General features: G+C 36.0%; 1 protein-coding gene across 10 annotated transcripts in view; it reads left to right on the forward strand.

Annotated features, from left to right (window-relative positions):
- The window catches only part of QKI (QKI, KH domain containing RNA binding), a 156,985-nt gene extending 138,578 nt beyond the window's left edge, over nt 1-18,407 (forward strand). For 6 of the 10 annotated variants that reach the window (XM_033055981.2, XM_033055983.2, XM_033055980.2 and 3 more), the window contains 2 exons: nt 2,128-2,202; nt 6,911-13,186. In XM_033055981.2, coding sequence (XP_032911872.1) covers nt 2,128-2,202; nt 6,911-6,927 — 92 coding nt within the window. In that variant the 3' untranslated portion in view covers nt 6,928-13,186. Of the gene's footprint in view, nt 1-1,356; nt 6,315-6,910; nt 13,187-16,014 lie in introns of those variants that run through there. The other 4 variants (XM_033055985.2, XM_033055989.2, XM_033055987.1 and 1 more) reach the window with 2 other exon arrangements.
- The last annotated feature ends 431 nt before the right edge of the window (nt 18,408-18,838 follow it).

Raw genomic sequence — 18,838 nt, forward strand, 5'->3', positions numbered from 1 at the left:
TTATTTCAGATAATGAACATAAGACACACCGAGTTCTGACCAAAGGATGATAAAATTAGCAGCTTTACTGATGGCTTCTTTTATATATATTGCATTGAAATGTCCATCATTCCTAATATTTCAGACCACTGACTTGGTGTGTGAAGGCAAGAATGATAGAGCAGCTGTGACGATTCAGTTAAATGGCCAATATGGAACAAGCAGTTCCAACAGTTTCTTCCTTTCCTACCCTCTACAGAATCTAAATAATCTTTTCAGTTTGTTCTGAATTGCATATGACCTTGTTGCTGCATAATGTTGATTTTATAGGACTTTGATCTTAGTTTGTTCAGTGGCAGTTATTGATTTACACAAATTCTAAACATCTCTAATGAACACTGGACAATAAGCAATAAGGTTCAAAGTCAATATTTTGTTGAAAGTATTGCAAAAAATCAGTGTTTCACATGACAAATACTCGGTGAGTTATCTGTATGTGTGCATGTTTCAACATTATGTACAGTAAAAAAAAAATTTATTTCAGACTTCTGTCTTGCAGGATCAGTGAATTAATAGCAAAAAGTATAGTAGGAAAAAAGTATGCAGTACATCTGTCAGCTTATGGTTGTTGTCAGTTAACCTACGGTCAAAATTCCATGAGCATATGATAACATTATCATTTATTAATTTCCCACAAATATGTAAACATTCTCCCTAGCTCCTCTACCCCCAGTCTGTGAGTCCAGTTGTAGTACATCCTGGGGTGAAGTCACAGTTAAGAGTTCATCAAAGTAGCTGTTAGTGGTTAGTGGCAAGCTCCCCTCCTGAATCCAGTTAATAGCAAGTAAAGAAATACAGCATTTCAGAATAAAGTTTATTGCAATGCAACTTGGACTTCTCACAGGTTTTTCTATTAAGAGATAGGAGGGAAAAATTAAAATTACTTCTAAAATGGCAACTGAAACCATTGTATACTCTCAGGCTTAACTATGTGAGGTGTATTGCCCAAAACACACCTCATCAAAAAAATGTTATTTAAAGAAGGAAGAGGGAGCATGGGAACAAAATCCACAATCCCACTTCAGCTGCCTAGAATCGATAACTCTTAATACATCTGCTCACGTAATACGTATTATCTGAGCAATAGTATAGAGTTAATTGCATTAACTTTGAGTTTCATTGAGTTTTACTTTGTTATATGCTCATTCTCATTAAAAGTACTTTGTCCATTTCTGTGGTGGACCTTTAAGACGTTTTAAAATAATTATGTTAAAAATGGCAGGGAAATGCATCCCTATCAGTATTTTTGGGGATGTTGGTGTTGAGATCAAAATTTAGTTGGTGACTAACTTTCAATTCCCTTCCTTTTATCTTCAGGTATGGCTTTCCCAACGAAAGGCTAAGAATTCAAGAACGGTCTTAACTGATCCTTCATCAGATCTGAATTTTAACAAATGCTTAGTTTTCAGCAGCCTTGAAAAAAGCTTGGCCTAGCAGTCAGTGACTTACTTGCACTTTTTTGCACATAGATTTAAAATAAAATAGTGCTATTAATTTGGATTAGGTCCTATTATTACAGAGTAGCTGTAATTTATGAGTGTATAGTAGTATACTGACTGCTAAGTGTTCTATATAGTGTTTGCTTTACTAATCACCTAATTCATTGCAGTTCATACTTATTGACTTAAAGTTTAAAATCACAATCTGTAGGCTTGAAGAATTGCTTTAAAACTTTTTTTTTGTGGTAGAACTGGAAGTGATCTTAAGGTTAGCAAATAATTGTCAGTATTAAAGATGGCATTATTTAAAATAGTCCTGCTGCAAGAAAGGCACTTCAGTGAATATGTGACTAGTAAAGCTTAAATGTGCTTGGGTCTAATAGATTTCATGAAATACTGTAATTTTGGGATTGTAAATGAATGGATTAAACAGGTTAAGGCCAGGATGTTTAAAATAAATGCAATATTAATCTGCACAGATAAACTTCTTTTTAAGATTAAGATTTGAAACTACTGTGCCTTAACTTGTTGCTTTTCTTAAAATGAACTTTTGTAGTTAATGATCATTTAAATCCATTTTGATAAACCTGCTGTTAATGTTTTCTGTGAATGTTTTCTAACTTTGTCTTGGTAATTGCAATTTAACTAGGTGCGGTGGCTACTAAAGTTCGAAGGCACGATATGCGTGTCCATCCTTACCAAAGGATTGTGACCGCAGACCGAGGTTAGTTTAGTTCTGCAGTTCTTGTTTGTAAGAGGTGCTTTGAGTGTACATGAGATTTGCAACACCACAGCTGGTTAACCAAATACCCTGTCTTGACCCATTCATAATTTTTCTCAAAAACCTGGACAGTTAATATTTTAAATCTTTGGGAATGCTTGCAGTTTTTAAAAAAAAAAATTCTAAACTTGGCTTTCCCAGCTCAATTAAATATATATGCTTTGATATATTTAACAAAAATTCTATAATTGATTTAGTTTTAAAAATGAAACATCTATCTGCATCAGGAAACGCTATGAAATCAGCACTGCAATAATTAATTTGGTCATGTTCCCCTTTTTTCTCCCCGGGTTCGTTCTTTTAATTGGTGTGGAAATATCAGATTGGTGTTGCAAAATAAAATGAATGGATGGTTGCTTAATGAGAAAGAAGTAAAGGAATAAATGCCTCCTGTCTGTGTTTGGAGAAATCTGAAGATTTAGATTCCCTTTTTTCCAATAAACTTTTGAGCCACTGTACTGTATATTATGAGGAGGATGCATGTTCTCAGATACCTAACTGAATTCAGAAAGGTAAGGGCTGTGAAGATAACTTCAAAAGTTGTTTGAGTTTGAATTAGTATGGGTAGGGAAAGGGAGAGGGTTTTGGTTGTTTTGGTTTTTGTTTGGTTTTGGGTTTTTTTTCCAAAATCTATTTCTTGGTATTTGCCTTTTGCTGCTAAAATGTGTAACCTGAAGGAGAAACAACTTTTGAAGACCTGTTGGTGAGATGAGATCCAATATTTGGGCATCTCTCTTTAACCCTTGAATGGAAAGTAAATCTTCATTTTTCTCCTGTTCCTCAAGTGTCATGCCTTTGGACCCCTGAATGAAGTGTTTAAGCTTATTGAGAAAACTGATATTTTCGGTTTATTGACATTGGCTAGGAAGCAGCGTGGGGGATGAATTCTTATCCCATCCCTGCTGCTGACTCACTGTGGTTTTCAAGCAAGTCATTTAATCTCTCTGTGTATGGGTTCCCGTTGGTCAAATAAGGATAATAATACTTCCCTACCTCACAGGGGTGTTGTGGGGGTTCTTGTTTTGTACAGGGCTTTGAGGATGCAAAGCATTATGTGCCAAGTATTATTATTCTGCTCTCATCCAAATCAATGTTGTGCAGGCTTCCATATTGTAATATTCAAAAGCCAAATTCCAGTGACAGATCTGACATCTTCAAGCATTGACTACACTTCTCACAACCTTCCATAAATTAACTACAATAGAGAATACAGATTCTGGTTAATGCAGTAAAAGGGGCCTTCCTGGATAGTTGGTATATTTATGTAATATTTTTATTTTTTATATGATCTTAGGCTTTACAGAAAGTGTAAAGCTGGTACAGGACACTACTTTAGTTTTCTGTAAGATTGTTTTATATCACTGTGCACTGTTTGCAGCCCATTGGCTTGTTCTCATTTCTTGAGAACTTTTTAAAGAGGCAACAGGATATAATCAGTTGAAAGTCGTTTTAATCATAGGTTTTAATTTTTTTTTTTTTTTGTTTCCAATCTCAGTCGAGAAATTGGTGATAAGGATTTGGTTGTCTTTGAAAATTTGACCTGGTGTTGCAAAAAACAGTTTTTTGCTAATGGTCTTTCATGATCTGCAATGATAGTTTCAGGTGACAGATGTGGCTACTTTTTGTGTAATTGAATATTACCTGAGACAACTAGTAAATACACTGATAAAGTGGACATAAGGGTGTTTTCATGGAGAAAATACCATTTTGTAGTTTATCATTGTAATATTTGCTCAACATAGTTTTAAAATATTTTTGAAGGGCCTAGATGTTTCATCTGGGTCACTTAAAATAATTTAAAGTAATTATTAACATAATTTCACCTTCTTTTGAGATACAGCCATTTTATAATAGAACAGCATTTATCTCTAGCAATACTGGAAACCCACTGAATTAAGTAGATAAATAAATACACGTCTTTTTCCTGTGGAATAAGTCATGCACACCTCTTTCTTAGGAAAATCATGCTGGTATTTCAGAACATTATTTTAAAGTCTTACCTAAATAATCCCAGTTTGTATTAAGAAACTTACACAAAGTTAATTTTACAACTGAACTTAATTGTATTTTGAATTTTAAATCCTAGTTTGTCACTGCACATACCTGAAAGTCCAAGACAAAAGGTCTCGGAGACAACTTTGTTCAGCAATAAAAATTTCTTTCAATGTACTAAAATTACATTGTAGAATTAAAATACTATGAGTATTTGCCTTATTCACCTATTTGGTTGTTCTGTCACCAGGACAGCAATAGCTATGGCCACAAAAAGCAATGTCAGCAAACCGAAATACTTTTTTTTTCAGTGCGGAAAATTTTTTTTACATAGTTAAATGTCACTAAATTTATCTTTGCATTCATTGGGTCTAAAGTCAGTGTTTTGTTATTTTTTGGTTTTGTTTTGGTTTTTTTTAATTCTAAATAGACTCTCAAATGACTTTGTAGTACTACTGCATTCACTTTTTAAGTAATTTTTATTCTTTGCATAGTTTTGTTTTTATGTTGGGGTTTGGGGTTTTTTCCCAGAGATAAGCACTGCATTTAAAGTAAGAATCCCCAAATGTGTAAATGCTTTACAGCTAAGCATGTAGAATTGGTGAAGGGTTGGAAAATGTAGCTCATTTTAACTCAGAATAAACCCCCAGATTATAAATAATACAAAATTGAATTTGATTCATATAACAGAGAGACTGACTGATTTAATTGTAATAAACTGTAAATGGTGTTGCACAGTTGACAAACCTGTGTGTACTGTAGAAGGCCAGAGACTTGGCAGAGGATGTATCACAGGTGTCCTGGTATTTTTTAAAGGTAGCTTGCTTTGATTTTAAACTCCACAAGAAATATTAATGATGAGAATTTTCTCAAATGTTTTATCCAAACCGATTTTCACATAATTTATATATAAATTTTAATACCTTTTAATCAAAATTGTAATGAGTATCAAAATGCTTTAAGATTCTGTTTCTAGTGTACCTGTAAAGTGGTAAGATTGTGCCACATAAAATATTTATTTTAATTTTTTTTCTTCTTTTTGAAACAGCTGTTATAATTTAAACATCCCACTTAGCATGATTCTAAAAAAAAAATCAGGGAACGTTTGGTCTCATTTATGTTACAGTAGTAATTTTTGTAGTGTTATGAACTGTATCCTAAATGATAGGCCACTTTTACTATGTGAAAGTAAATGAACCCACAAGAAAGATTGTTAAATCAATGGTATCTGTGAATATTACACCTACTGGACTTAATTTTATGTAATGGCACAAATCTGACTTTGCACTGAATGCCTTTCTCACTTTCATCTCCTCTGCCTTAGTCAAAATGGCAACAGTACAGAAACTTTTATCAACCTCAGAATTTATTAGCTCTAATTAAGCTGTTGAATGAGTCTTAAAAAAAAATCATACTACTGTTAAGTGGACCAAGTTTGGTGAAGGAGAGTGCGAGAGAATGATTAAAGAAGGAATAGCTCAAGAACATTGGGAATGATAACTTTCCACTTGAGAACTTTTTTATGTTTTACTGTAATTTGTTTGTGGTTTTGGGGTTTTTTTGTTTGTTTTGTTTTGTTGTTTTTTCTTTTTTCCTTTTTTTTGCAAAAGAAAATAGTATTTACAGGTGGCTTCTTTTAAAATATAAAAATATAAAGCAGGAATGTATATGAAATGTCAGATTTTATTGTATTTGCAGAGTATTAGCTTTGAAAATGAATAAAGAGAGCTGTTTGTAGTTTTAAAATGCCTTATTAGTATCGATTAGATATTTTCTCTATTTTTTCATGTACTTAGAGCTTTTTAAGTATAGACTTTAAAATGGCAGGACTTTTACAGTGTTTACATGCAAGTGCATTTTATAAGTGTCCTATATGTAAAATAGTATTTCGAACAGGAAAATGCTGGCTATAGTAGCAGGCTGAGCGTTTTCCTGGTTTCCACGATGATGCCTACGTTGCTAGACTACAGTTTATAGTACTGCTTTGTATCATGAGGCCAAGAAATTCCATGTTGTTTGTAAATAGAATAAATGAAAGGCAATAAAAAATTTATTGAACGAAATCCCTTTGTTTGGCCCATAGTTTGTTGAACCAAATTGTTTCTCTAAGTCCAGAATTCCTTAGATGACTTCATTCTTTTAACAACCAGTTATTAATAATCACATCCATCATTAATAGTTGCTTTAATGCTTGCACCTGGGGAGGTACTAATGCTTAATAGCAGTCAGATACTGATGCTGTGCACTGACTGTTGTTCCAGAAATCTTCTACCCAGTTCAGAAACTGTTCATCGTTTTTTGTTTTCCAATTTCCTTCATCGACTGCTACTAACCATTAGTCGTTAGTCATATTTTATCTCTATTTCTCCTGTTAACCAGTTTTGTGGGAGTGGGCTTCTCCTTCACATGTCCAAATCATGATGGAGGGCTGTCATGATTTTATTGCATTCTGTAGATGGTGTCAATCAGTATGTCAGAATTAAACATGCTTGTTTTTTTTATTAGTTGTGATTAGTTTTCATGTTGTCATTAAGCCGTCACTAGCTGGAACTAATCTCTTCTCTATCTTTTCTTTCTTTTTTTTTGTTTTGTTTTTTTTTGTTTTGGTTTTTTGTTTTGTTTTTTTTGTTTTTTTTTTTTTTTGTTTCTAACCACCCAGCCGCCACCGGCAACTAACCTATGACCTTCTGACCTCTGAACTCTTCACCCAATGATGACCTGACCATGCCTGCCTGCTGATCAGTTAACTGGTAAACGCCTTTGCTTGCCTGTCTTCAGTGCAGCGAGCTGGGGCACTTGTCCGTTCGTCTTACCATCTAACAAAACAGACAAAGAAATTGTTGTCCTCCAACTCCGCTTTTTGTTGTTCTCCTGTTTGGGTGAAAGTGGTTCTAGAACCTGCACTGAATAGTAGTAAAGCAATAAGGTCCAACTCATCCCTCCGCACTGATCATCCTCTAGTGTCCCGCCCCAAGCGAACGGTAAGGAGGCCTCGCACGAGATGGAGACAGATGTCCCTTAACTACCCGATGACAGAGGCAGTTACTGTGAGAGACTTCTAGGAATATTTTTCTTCTCAGAAAAAAAAAAAAATTAAAAAAAGTCAAAGCTCTCTCTGAATGTACTGTGTGATGATGCATCATGCATGAACCTTTGGTCAGGGATGTCATTGGGGAAGGGATTCCAAAAAGTATTCAAAATTTGATATGCTGTTTAGTCACTACCAGTGCCCTCAAAGGGCAGATGTTGCAGCCTTTTTTCTATTGCCTGCCAAATTGGACGTTTTAAAGGAAAGTGTGCCATGAAATGCAGATTACGATGACTTTTCAGAACTACATTAATGCAGAGAACAAAACAGCAACACTATTAAAGCGAAATAAAAGTTGAAATTGTTTTAACCATATTTTAATCTCCTTGGAAGATTACATGAGAACAAGGTACATGCATTATGTGTCACATTACTGGGCAAACTGTTCAAATATTTTTTTTAAACCTCCCTGTATAGAAAAAATTTCATTAAGGATGTAAAAGCCATGCTTGCCTATTTGCTGTATACATGTAATGAAATTGTAGATAAAGTGTAGTGCATTGAAACAAAATGAACAAAAAAGTAGATACTTTTACTATACAAGGGTGCTGGTGCAGAAAAAAAATATATTTTTGGAAATGTAGCATTTTATACTTTCAAGTGTTATAAAAAAAAGAAAAAAAGAACAAAGAAACCCTTTATTTCATTAAATGATTTTTTCTGGTGGTTGTCAAGAAACAAAAGACCAAAAGAGCCTTTTAGTCTTTCTTTTTTATTTTTTAAGTATTGGAATAAGTCTAAAGAAAAGGAAGTGCCTTATTTTCTTCATGGTCATTTAGTCAAATGTCTTGTATAATCAGCTTCTCCCTCAGACAAGTTACTGCATGCCACTCAGTCGCCCAGTATGTGAAAGAAGCTGTGAGGGAAGACAAATGATGAGTTGACCATATTAATTACCTGATTTTTGCCATACTAGTGTGATGTGACTTTGCCAAAATCTCATTAAGTGAAGTATTTGCTAAGTTTTCATCAAATCAGCCCATTATTATTTCAACCCCTCTACTTTTTAAATCATAGCAAATGCCGTACTTGTGCAATGTAAACCAAAGGGTTCTGTGATATGGACCGTCTCATGCTAAAGGAGATTATTAGCTGACAAATGTTTGTAGAGCTGGAAGTTATGTCATTTTTGTTCAGGGATGGAAAGGAGTTTTCTTGATTTTGGTTGAAATAAATATTACATCAACTGTAATAGGCTTTGGCATCACCCAGAAAATGGATGTTCTGCAGATAATGAAACTGAAAGTGCTTAGCAAGTTTTCAGTCAGCGACTGAGCACATCCCGTATTCCACGAGCAGCTCCTGCAGTGGCAAACAGCATGGAAGTTTGTTACGTTTCAGCTCGTCTTTGACTATTGTTAGATCTGGGCCATTGGCTTTTCTTCAAAAGATAAGCAGGAGAGGGACTTCAGCCATTTGAAGTCCAGCTATACCCTTTTTTTAACCCTTGTTTCCACATGAGGTTCGAATAGCTGGGCAGTTGCAAGAGCTGAAGCTGTTGAATGCACAGTATTTAGTTCTGAAAACATTAAGTATTACTTTGTGGGGCTCAGTACTAAACTTGGCAAATATCAGGTGATAATTTTATTCCCCTCTTGTCAACTTATTCTCCTCCTGCAAATCTTCACAGCTTCCAAATGAAAGGTCAATAGTAAGCTAAGAGGGCTTACATTTTTAAGCACCTGCATGGTGACCTCATCTAACATCTTGTCTCACCTGGAAATAATTATCAGTTTATTTACTATGCAATAGACATTCATCCTTTCGTATTCAGCTAGATTTTTGTTTATTGTGCCACCGGCTTTGTCTTCCTGTTACACATACAGTTGTGTTGATTTTATTTACAGTATATGCTGTGCCATTTTGATTTTATTTTGGTTGGTTGGTTGGTTGGTTGAATAAACTTGCGACACTCGAACATTTGAAGAGAGATTTGCTAAAACAATACCAGTATTTGATCCAGTTTCATCTCAACTATGATAAAACCTGGACGCTTTAGACATTTATCAAAGGTCTTTTACTGGGGGGGAGGGGAAGTGTATGGAATAGATGTGTGACATGTGAAAGTAATGTTTGCTCTGAACAAACTTCTGAAAACTTAGTTGACAAAATTTTGGATCAACTTAGAAAAAAAGCATGACTTTTGAAATCTCTGAATGCCTTGGTTCTCAGTATTATCATTCTTTAATAACTTTTTCTTTATTAAAATAAGTAGTTTTAAGACTTCTTTCTGACAGTATTATGTAATTTTTTTAGAGTGGGTAGATGGGAGTGTCGCTTGTATGTAACCGTACAGATGACATGTATTTGTCTATTCTTTATTATCTTAGTAGTTTCATGCTATGTATGTACCATAACCAACCTATTGCCTATGAGAAACATGTAAGATAATGTATTTACAGCCATTGTTACAAGTTTATAATGTATTTTTCTATCTTGTTTTATATGTATGTTATATAACATTCAAAAGAATTTTTTTCCTGATTGAGAAAAAAGGATACAAAATGCAAAACCCACAATTTTGATAACTGAAAAATTGCCAATTGTTTTGCAGTACTTTATTATATTGGGAGTGTTGTCTTTCTTGGGCTTTTAGTTAGCTACTGGATGAATACATTAGACATATTTGGGTTTTAGTTGGGTTTTTACATAGCTTGCATTTTAATTCTTTGGTTCTTTGCTGTTTCTATTAACCCATAGCATTATTTTAATAAATGTTATAATACCAACCTACTAACTCTGGACTATGTCTGTTTATTAACCATTACATGTTTAATTAAAATAAACAAATAAAGACGGAAGAATGTAAAGTCTTGAGTTACTGGACTAACCCTGAAGAACGTGACCACAGATAACACAACGTGACTTGTTTTTATGTTGTTTGTCAGCTGACATTCTGCACACTACTATTAAGTTGGCTTTGGTCATTCTGGCCTTTTACCTTGGGGAATAGGTGCCAGTAGACATGGGAACAAAGTAGCATTTTTTGAGGCATTCTTCTTGTAGAGTCTTGCCACTTGCCTTTCAGCATCTGCATTACTAATTCCACACTTTCTTTTTCCTTCTCTAAAATAATTACTATTGGCTGACAGCAAAAGATGCCAGTGTATTGGTAAATCGTGACGGTGTACAGAAACCAGTTTGATTCTTTGTTGAACCATTCAGAGATCAGAGCAGTTAATCTCACAGTAATTTGTGATTTGTTGGTTTTGGCACCTGATTCACTGTTGCATCATGTGATGTTTCTAAGCACAAAATATTTCTGGATAAAATTGCTGTACACTGAAACACAAAACCTGGGGATTTGCTTTGGCAAAAGTGCCTTATTTATGCCATGTTATTTCAAGTAACTTTTTTTTGGTACTTCTGCTGTAGTCTGTCAGCATTGCCTAGCTCAGGGGAGTACAACTTCTGTAAGCCAAAGGTCAAACTGAATCTTTTCCTAATGACTGCAGAAAGTACAGAAATACACCTTTCACTAAATTACCAGGTAACATCCATTTCAAATTCCAGAGCTGCCTTTATGTGATCTTTATCCCTGTGGATGACTGAAGCAGCATGAATGCAGGGAATTGAAATGGTGGAAATGCTGTTTTGAATGTACATCTATGCAAATATTTTTACAGATACTCTTCCCCTTTCTTAGAACTGCACTGTCTGAGGTTCCTCTACATTTCCCAGGTAGTTCTAGGTTTGTAACCTTGAGTGGGCAATAATTACTGCTAATGTTGAGGGAGATCCTCAATGTACATAACTTTACAGATTTCAACAGTTTTCTTCCTGAAAGTCCACTTTTTTTTCCTGTAGATAGTAAAAATTCAGAGGGGGGATCTGAATCTGTTCAAATTCCTCCTTTAATTTATGATGTTTTGAAGTATTTATCTTGAAATACATGCAATATAAAACTTTATAAATAGAGTTCTCACAGTATTGCTAGTAATTAAAATTTTATGCATCTTTATTTTATGGAGAAAAATAGCCTAGCTTTGATGATGTTTGTTAGTTTTCTAATGGCATGTAATTCTTTGTTTTACAAAAATTGTAGGTAGAGCTGAAATACCAATTCATTTTGAATAGTTCCACTTGTGCAGAATTTTCTTTTTTAATTTAACAGATCATGTTGCTATCCTAAAACTCAGCCATAGGCAGATGATAAGAATATTAGATATTTACATCAGATATCAGAACCTTTTGACCAGATAATGGAACAAGTGTCATTACAGAGCAAATAATTTATATTCCTAAAGAATTTTATCAGAGGTGCACATGTAGTTTGGTGAAGTACTCTGTCCAGTATACGTGAAACTATTCAGATGGAACAAAACTTTAATGTTTTATATTGAACAACACTTCTATTTCCAGAACTACTGCTTTTCTGTAGTATTTTTATTATTTTGTATTTTTATCAATAGATATTAACTACTGTTGCACTTTGTCCACAGTGCATTTTCATCTCATTCTTCAGTATATGAAGTAGTCGAAGTTGCTGTAAATTTTGTAGTACTTTAAAGGTGAAGGACAGAAAAAAATAGGAAAACTCTAAAATCAAAATAATACATTCGTTATTGTTGTCCACCAAAGGCATTTCTCCATTTACCTGAATGCCTGTCTGAAAATTTAGCTATTTTATACTTTGCCTGTTTACAGGAAGGATGTGAACTGTTTTTAGAACTGAATTTGAGGATGACTTCACTGAAGTTAGCTTCTTTTTCTTTCTTATTATTCTGAGGTTAAATTGTTTTGGCATTTGAAAGACGAGACATTCAAAACAATTAGATCATTGATCCAACAAAGTGGGATTTATCTTAGGGTAAATTTTTTTGATAGGTCAAAATATAAACAAAAATATCGTGTAGCCTTTCAAAGTAACATCTGAGCAATGCTGTTCACATCTTAAGTGTTGTACCGAAGTACAACAAATTTGGTTTCTCCAAGAGTATTTTTGTACATATTGTATAAAGTGCCTTCAAGAACATCCTTCAGATATTTTTAATGAGCATATGTTCAGTGACAAATATGAACTTTTATTTGAACATACCTTTTAAAAGTGTGTCAAAAATCCACATGTAGTGAAAGGTTTATTGCCAGATTGTACTCCATGCGGGGGACCACTACAAGGTTTTCTGCCCTGAAAATGCAGGGAACATTGAAGTGTGTTACCATCCATTAAGAAATTAACTTGAGGAAAACATGAGCATATGAAACTGAGTTCTTTGTGTCTGGATAAAAGTGCTGGTTATCAGCAATAGCACGTTGTTCAGAATGGAATCTAAGTAACACATTCCTGGGGCTACAATACATAATTGTTCCCGGAATTTCTGTTTTGTTTTAATATGTTTCATATATTTTTCTAAAACAGTATTAATGGAGTACTGTCCAAATAACACATGACCCATAACATTAACACGTGGTAATCAATGTTGAATCAAACTGGTTAACGAAAGTACGGTGCTCTTCCTTCTCTGTGCCTGCGCACTAATTGCAGGTGGTGCATAGGGGCTGGGGCTTAGGCACAGCAGGCTGCACTCCTAATTTCTTGGTGCCTGCAGTTCGGGTGTCCGTCTTTGACAGCAGACTAACTGGGAGGAGTCTGCCTCCCAAGGCAACAATTAACTGAGATCTGAAACTCTTAGTAGAATTAATTGAAAATGCAGCAACAATAAAGCGACATACCTACATATATGCTTTGACTTGTATTATGGCAGTTTGTGTGAAACATTTAAGGTTTTGTTTGTGCAAAATAATGTATTCTGAGGGGAAAAGCAAACATGGACGTTGCCAAAACACATGTAAATAAACACCACTTATGACTGTACATTATGTGCAATAAAGTAACTGGAAAAAGTGCATGTACTTTATCCTCAAAAGAAAACTGACAGCTCTCAAAGCTGTAGCTATAGTTTTATTTTCTGAAAAGTTAAATTTTATTCTGTATCTAAGCCGCAGAATAAAGAATGTACATTTTTCACACTTAAATTTTCATTAATGCTTCTAGCAGTGTTATGAAAGGTGTTAATTGTTGAAGAGGCTTAAACTTTCATGGTCATCCGATTATCAGGGTATATTTTGCTTAACAGTGTCTTATTGCATATGCTGTTGTTTGTAACTAAATGAAGGAAAATTATGCATTATATATCATAAACATGCAATACACATTTTGCATATGGGTTTGTGGCTGCATCAGTTCTATAAATTTTGCAGATAACCTTGTGATTTTGGTGATATTGTACTTTTGTAGGCATAAATGTATGAACAATTGTTCAGAGCAAATAAGAAAGGAGTAATACTTTACTGTAACTAACACTGGTTTGGGGCATAGTTTCTGATTACTGTAGAAAATGAAGATGTCTGCCACCCCACCTAGTGTGAACCTAGTGAGAAGTACTCTTTGAAGGAGAACTAGATTATGGTGTTCTACGTTTTCCTTAATATTTATGTGGTGATGCCTAGTTTTAGTTAAGGATAATTTCTTTCCCAAAGTGTCCTTTGCTAAAAATTCTTTTTGTTTTGCACTTCTTAAATAAAAAACGTTTGCTTCAGAAGTAAGTAAAGTAGATAAGGTTAAGTGTGGCATCTTCAGGAGTCTGATAGAGTAGGGGAGAGGAGGCTAAATGCCAGTGTCCAGGTACACTTCTGCACACCCAGCAAGGATGACAAATTTGACATAATTAATTAGTCTGAAGACAACTTCCATGATGAGTCTCACCAAAATAGTGGCATATAGTTTATCTGAGCTAGCTGTAATCTTAGAAGTCGCAGGATATAGGGATGCTGTTTGGCATCCCCACTTGAGCAGGTAAAGCAGCCTTTGTCATCTTTGCTGTTTCTCTGAGTGCCATCTGCCCTGTAGTCCTGGCCTGGAGTGTGGGCACAGCCTCACTTTCTGTGCTGTCTAGCTGCACTGTGCAAACCTCCTCCTTCATCCACCCAGATCCCTAGAGAGCTAAATTGTGTTGACCTTTCTTGCCTCTTGCACCAAGTCAGTAATACCTGTTTGTGGTCACGTTCACGTTAGGAATTACATTTATAGGTCTGCAACTTACAGCTAGATGTGGAGTTTAAAGACTAGAAATTTTTTATCAACAGACTTTATCACCATTCTACCAGCACTGTCTGTGTGTTTTGGTATGTTTATGGGGCATGGCCTGACCTTACTAGATGGCTCCTCATTGTATTACTGCAGTTACTGTAGTTCCCTTGAGGCAATACAAATTTAACCATTATCAGTGTCAAAATGAGAGACATTCATAGCAAAGAGTACAGAGTGCAGTGTCAGAAATTACTCTTTAATGTTGGCATTCAGGTCTACCACCAAAAGTAAAAAGACTTTATCCAACTGTTTTATTGGTGACCCTGTGAAATTCTCAAACAGTTAAAAGTAGACAACTGACAGGCAGTTCCTGCTGAGTTAAACACTAAAATTTAACAATCACAAATAATCAGCAACTCCCTAAAAAGGTGAGGGGTTTTTTTTTTCACAAAGTAGCATAGCATATCTTTGTCCTTCTTAATTTGTATCACCATATTTTTCAAAGTGTTTTCATCTTCAGCAATAAATAAGGTTACTACTTTGAAGAGTAAACTGGATAAACTCAGAGGTGAGGTACAAGGGGAAAAAAACCATCAAATAATGGCATACCTCAAAACTGCATCATTTTGGCAACTTATCAGTAGATGAAGGTGTTTTCTCTAAAGTTCATGTATTTGTAAGCACCTTATACAGACAAGTGGCTAAGCAGAGAAATTATTTTTCTTTGTGGCAGGTCTTCAGAATGAATTTTATATAGATTTTCAGTTCACTGAGTGTGGCCTTTATTAAGCAGGTGGTACTTCCTGAAGGTAGGAAGTTCCCAGGTCCTCTTGCCATAGGTCAGTTATTGTTCAGTGTTGATTGTGATTTGCTTTCATATTCATGTGAAAATGAAACCCCATCTTTTGTATCCAGGTCTTTTCAATATCATGACAGATGTATCAGTCTGTATCTCCTAGAGCAGTGTTTTAAAGGGATTTTTTTCTTTTTAAAATTGAAGTTACTTCAGTAAAAAGGCAGGTGGAGTGAGCAAGAGTGTTATGGGAAATGTGTTAATATATGATAAAGATACTGGGATCACTGTTTTAGAGTCTCACTGTGTTATGTGTATTAGAGACCCAGAATGAAATGTTAGTGTAATATTTATCTTGTTGTCTACACCTTTCCCATTAGGATTTCCAGACAAAGTGGTTTTCATGAGACTAAGACTACCTTGTGCAGTTCAGAGGTAGTGAAATGACTGCAGATCACGTCTATGTATGTGCCTTTTCATAGAGCACAGCCTTTTTAAGGCCTTGACCTCAGATATTGGGTAAAACATTGCAAATTTGTGATGCAGGGAGCACAGTTTATTTGTTAGCCTATCTGCTAACCATTGCAAGTTCAAATGTCACTGCCAGTTTGGAAATGTTATTGCATATTAATTGCTGTGGCAAATTCCTTGTCTTGTTTTTAACGTGGGTGCAATCTGGAGACCTCCACATGCATACTACTCTAATAAATCTCTGGATCATTTTCATGATCTTTCATGAAGAGTGGATCCAGTAGCGGCCGAGGGGGCCAGAAGGCCATTACTTGCATGCCCTTGTGTGACTTTTCCCATATAACCTTAGTGATGAGACAATTTTGATTCTTTCCCTGAAAGGCAACACATGAAGCAGATCTTCAGCTTTGTTTCTGAGAGAAAACAGGATATGTATACCTATGGAAATGTTGACTGAAAGAAGATAAAGAATAACTAATGTCAGAGCTTTGAACCCTGTCCTGAACAGTTGACTAAAAATTACTCTGGACGTTATATAAGCCAAGAAGAGGAGACAACCCTAAACAAGAGCAGCACTGTCAAGCCCATACTGTATTGACAAGAAGTTCATCAGAGACTGAAGGCTGGAATTTTAAGTGAAGAAAATTGAAATTATCTCAGTCCCTGAAGAACTGGTTCACTGTATCTCCCTGTTATCTTAAGCAAGCTTGTTAATTTCTCTGTTGGAAATTTTTCCCTTCTTGAACCTAATTTGAATTTCTTGCTCTTTTATTCTAAGGTTCTGTCCTCCCCCCTTCCGTGCTGTCTTGCATTTCATAGGCAAATTCTCCCTTCATTAGGATGGTGAGGTGGCACAGGTTGTTCTTGGTACAGAGAGACATGAAACAAGACTTCATGTCTAGATCAGGATGTTCAAGTATGACATTATTTAGAAAGCCTGTTTTACATACACATGACTCCAAGCAGATGGAAGAGAACTATTTAGATAGTGAGGGCACAAATATAATGTTTAGAACACCAGGGTTTCAGATGCTTCTTTCATTACTGATGATTTGTACAGTTTTGGCAAGACCCTTGCAGCCAAATCTACAAAATACCACCATCACCTTAAGTGGTGTGGTCACCAAGCTTTTCATCAAAAGAATCTTTTGTGGTCTTCTAGAAAAGAAAACACCATTGCCTTATCTTCTTTTGTCAGTTTCAAGCAACAACATCATCCAGAAATAAAACCCCTGGTACCCAGAGACAGTATACCTGCCTGAGTGCAGAGGGAAAAGAACTGGTCTGTAAATCCCCATCTTTCCACCACACCCACAGTAGCCAGCTGGGCAGCTTGGGTCTGTCTCTCTCAGGCATTTTCACGTGCATAGCACGGATGGCTGTAACTCTGCCTTTTGCATTACCCAGCAACCCATGATGAAAGCTACTCTTTTACTCAAGTACCTTTGGTGCTCTGGTTCTGAATCTTTGTCCCTCAGTTTCCTGTCAGTGAAATTAGGTTAACAGGAGATGGTTAATGTGGATGGCCACATTTGAGATTGTAGCATGTTCAAGCAGGACAATGCTGAGTGCACTCCAGTATCATCACAATGTCCAAGTGTCTCATGATCTTGAATGTACTTGAGAATAAAGCATGAAAGCAAAACAAAATACCTTTGACTTCTTACTTAGCCAAACCCATGATAAAGTTTCCAGAATCTCATAGGCCAGCTGAGTCCTAGTCTCAGATCAGATCATCTCAGTGGGTACCTACCAGTAGTGCTGTCTCAAGGGATGGCCATCTCAAGAAATGATGGGCAGAAGTTACTCCTGGGAAGATTCTGGTTGGGCACCAGAGGAAATTTTTTTACAAGGAGGACAGCAGCCATTGGAATAATCTCCCCAGAGAAACGGTAGATTCTCCAGTTTTGGGCACCTTTAAGGGTCAGCCAGACAGCATACTAGCCCATGTCTAGACCTTGCTTTTATCAAAAAAGGTTGGACTTGATGGTCCGTGCAATCCCTTTCAACCTGGTATTCAATGATTGTGTTCATACTGGTCTGCGTCCCGCAGGCTCACTGGAGATGGACGGAGCTGCATTCCTGTTTTTCACAGCTGGCAAGTCCAAGGGGAGGCAAAGGGACAGAGATGCAATTGCAGGAAACAGCACTGCTTTGTCTCTTCACCAGTGAAATGTAGAAGTGGGGAGCACTGACAGCACCTGAGACCTAGGAGGACCAAGAAAAAAAATGGGATTCTATTGAAAACCTGGTTGGCAGGAGAGATTTGCTCTGTAATCATGTGAGGTTCACATTGTTCAGCTCTCAGCATAACATACAATTTCTGAAAATGAAATGCCTTAAAATAATTAACATCAGTTTTTGCAGCTTCAGGCCTGTAGTTGTGAATGGTTACATTTGGCATGCAGATTTTTCAGTGAGCTTTCAGTTTGCTTTGGAAGAAGGGGAATAAATACTATTTGTGGGAGACAACTTTGGATTTCTCAAGCAAGAGCCAGGGTTAGCAGGTAAATATAAAACAAAATCACTTCATCAGCCACATCACTAACCTCAGCAAAATCCAACATTAACCAGTTTATCCCTGGTCACACTCAACCACAAGACAGCTGGCAACCAAACACTTTTGACCAACAGCAGTATAGTGGAAGGTGGAGAAGTGGGAATTTACCTCCTCAGTCAAAACTCTTCCAAAATTTTATCTTGGTGAAGTAAACAACTGCATTTTACTAGTTGTCATGTACTTCATAATGATAATAATAAATTATATTTATGAAGTAGGATTTCCACCTGCTTTGGATTTGTCTTCAGACTTTCCTGTGTGAAGGAACCTTGAAATAAATGATTTCCACTCTGGCAGGCACCTGGTTTAAAACAAAGGTGAAGCCAATGAATGAAATAGTCAAAACACCTGACTCCTTTTGGGAGGGAGGGAAGCAGTAAATAGCGTTGCCTTAGAGCAATTTCTCTTTTGTCGTGCCTTTCCCCTTGCAGTTTGCTGTCACTAATCACTGTGAGCCAGACTGTGCACTTGGAAGAATCCTTCAGACGGAGTCAGTGGGGCTGCTCATGTGAGTAATTTGTAAAGCACTCAATCAGGGCAATCAAGCCCCGTGCTATTAGACTTATTTTGGCTATAAATTCCCTAAGCAAGGACTTTTATTCTTGTCAGTAAAACAGTGGATGCAATCCTGGTGGCAGTGCTTTT

Source organism: Catharus ustulatus, chromosome 3, assembly GCF_009819885.2.
Source record: "Catharus ustulatus isolate bCatUst1 chromosome 3, bCatUst1.pri.v2, whole genome shotgun sequence".
In the NCBI taxonomy this organism is placed as follows: Eukaryota; Metazoa; Chordata; class Aves; order Passeriformes; family Turdidae; genus Catharus; species Catharus ustulatus.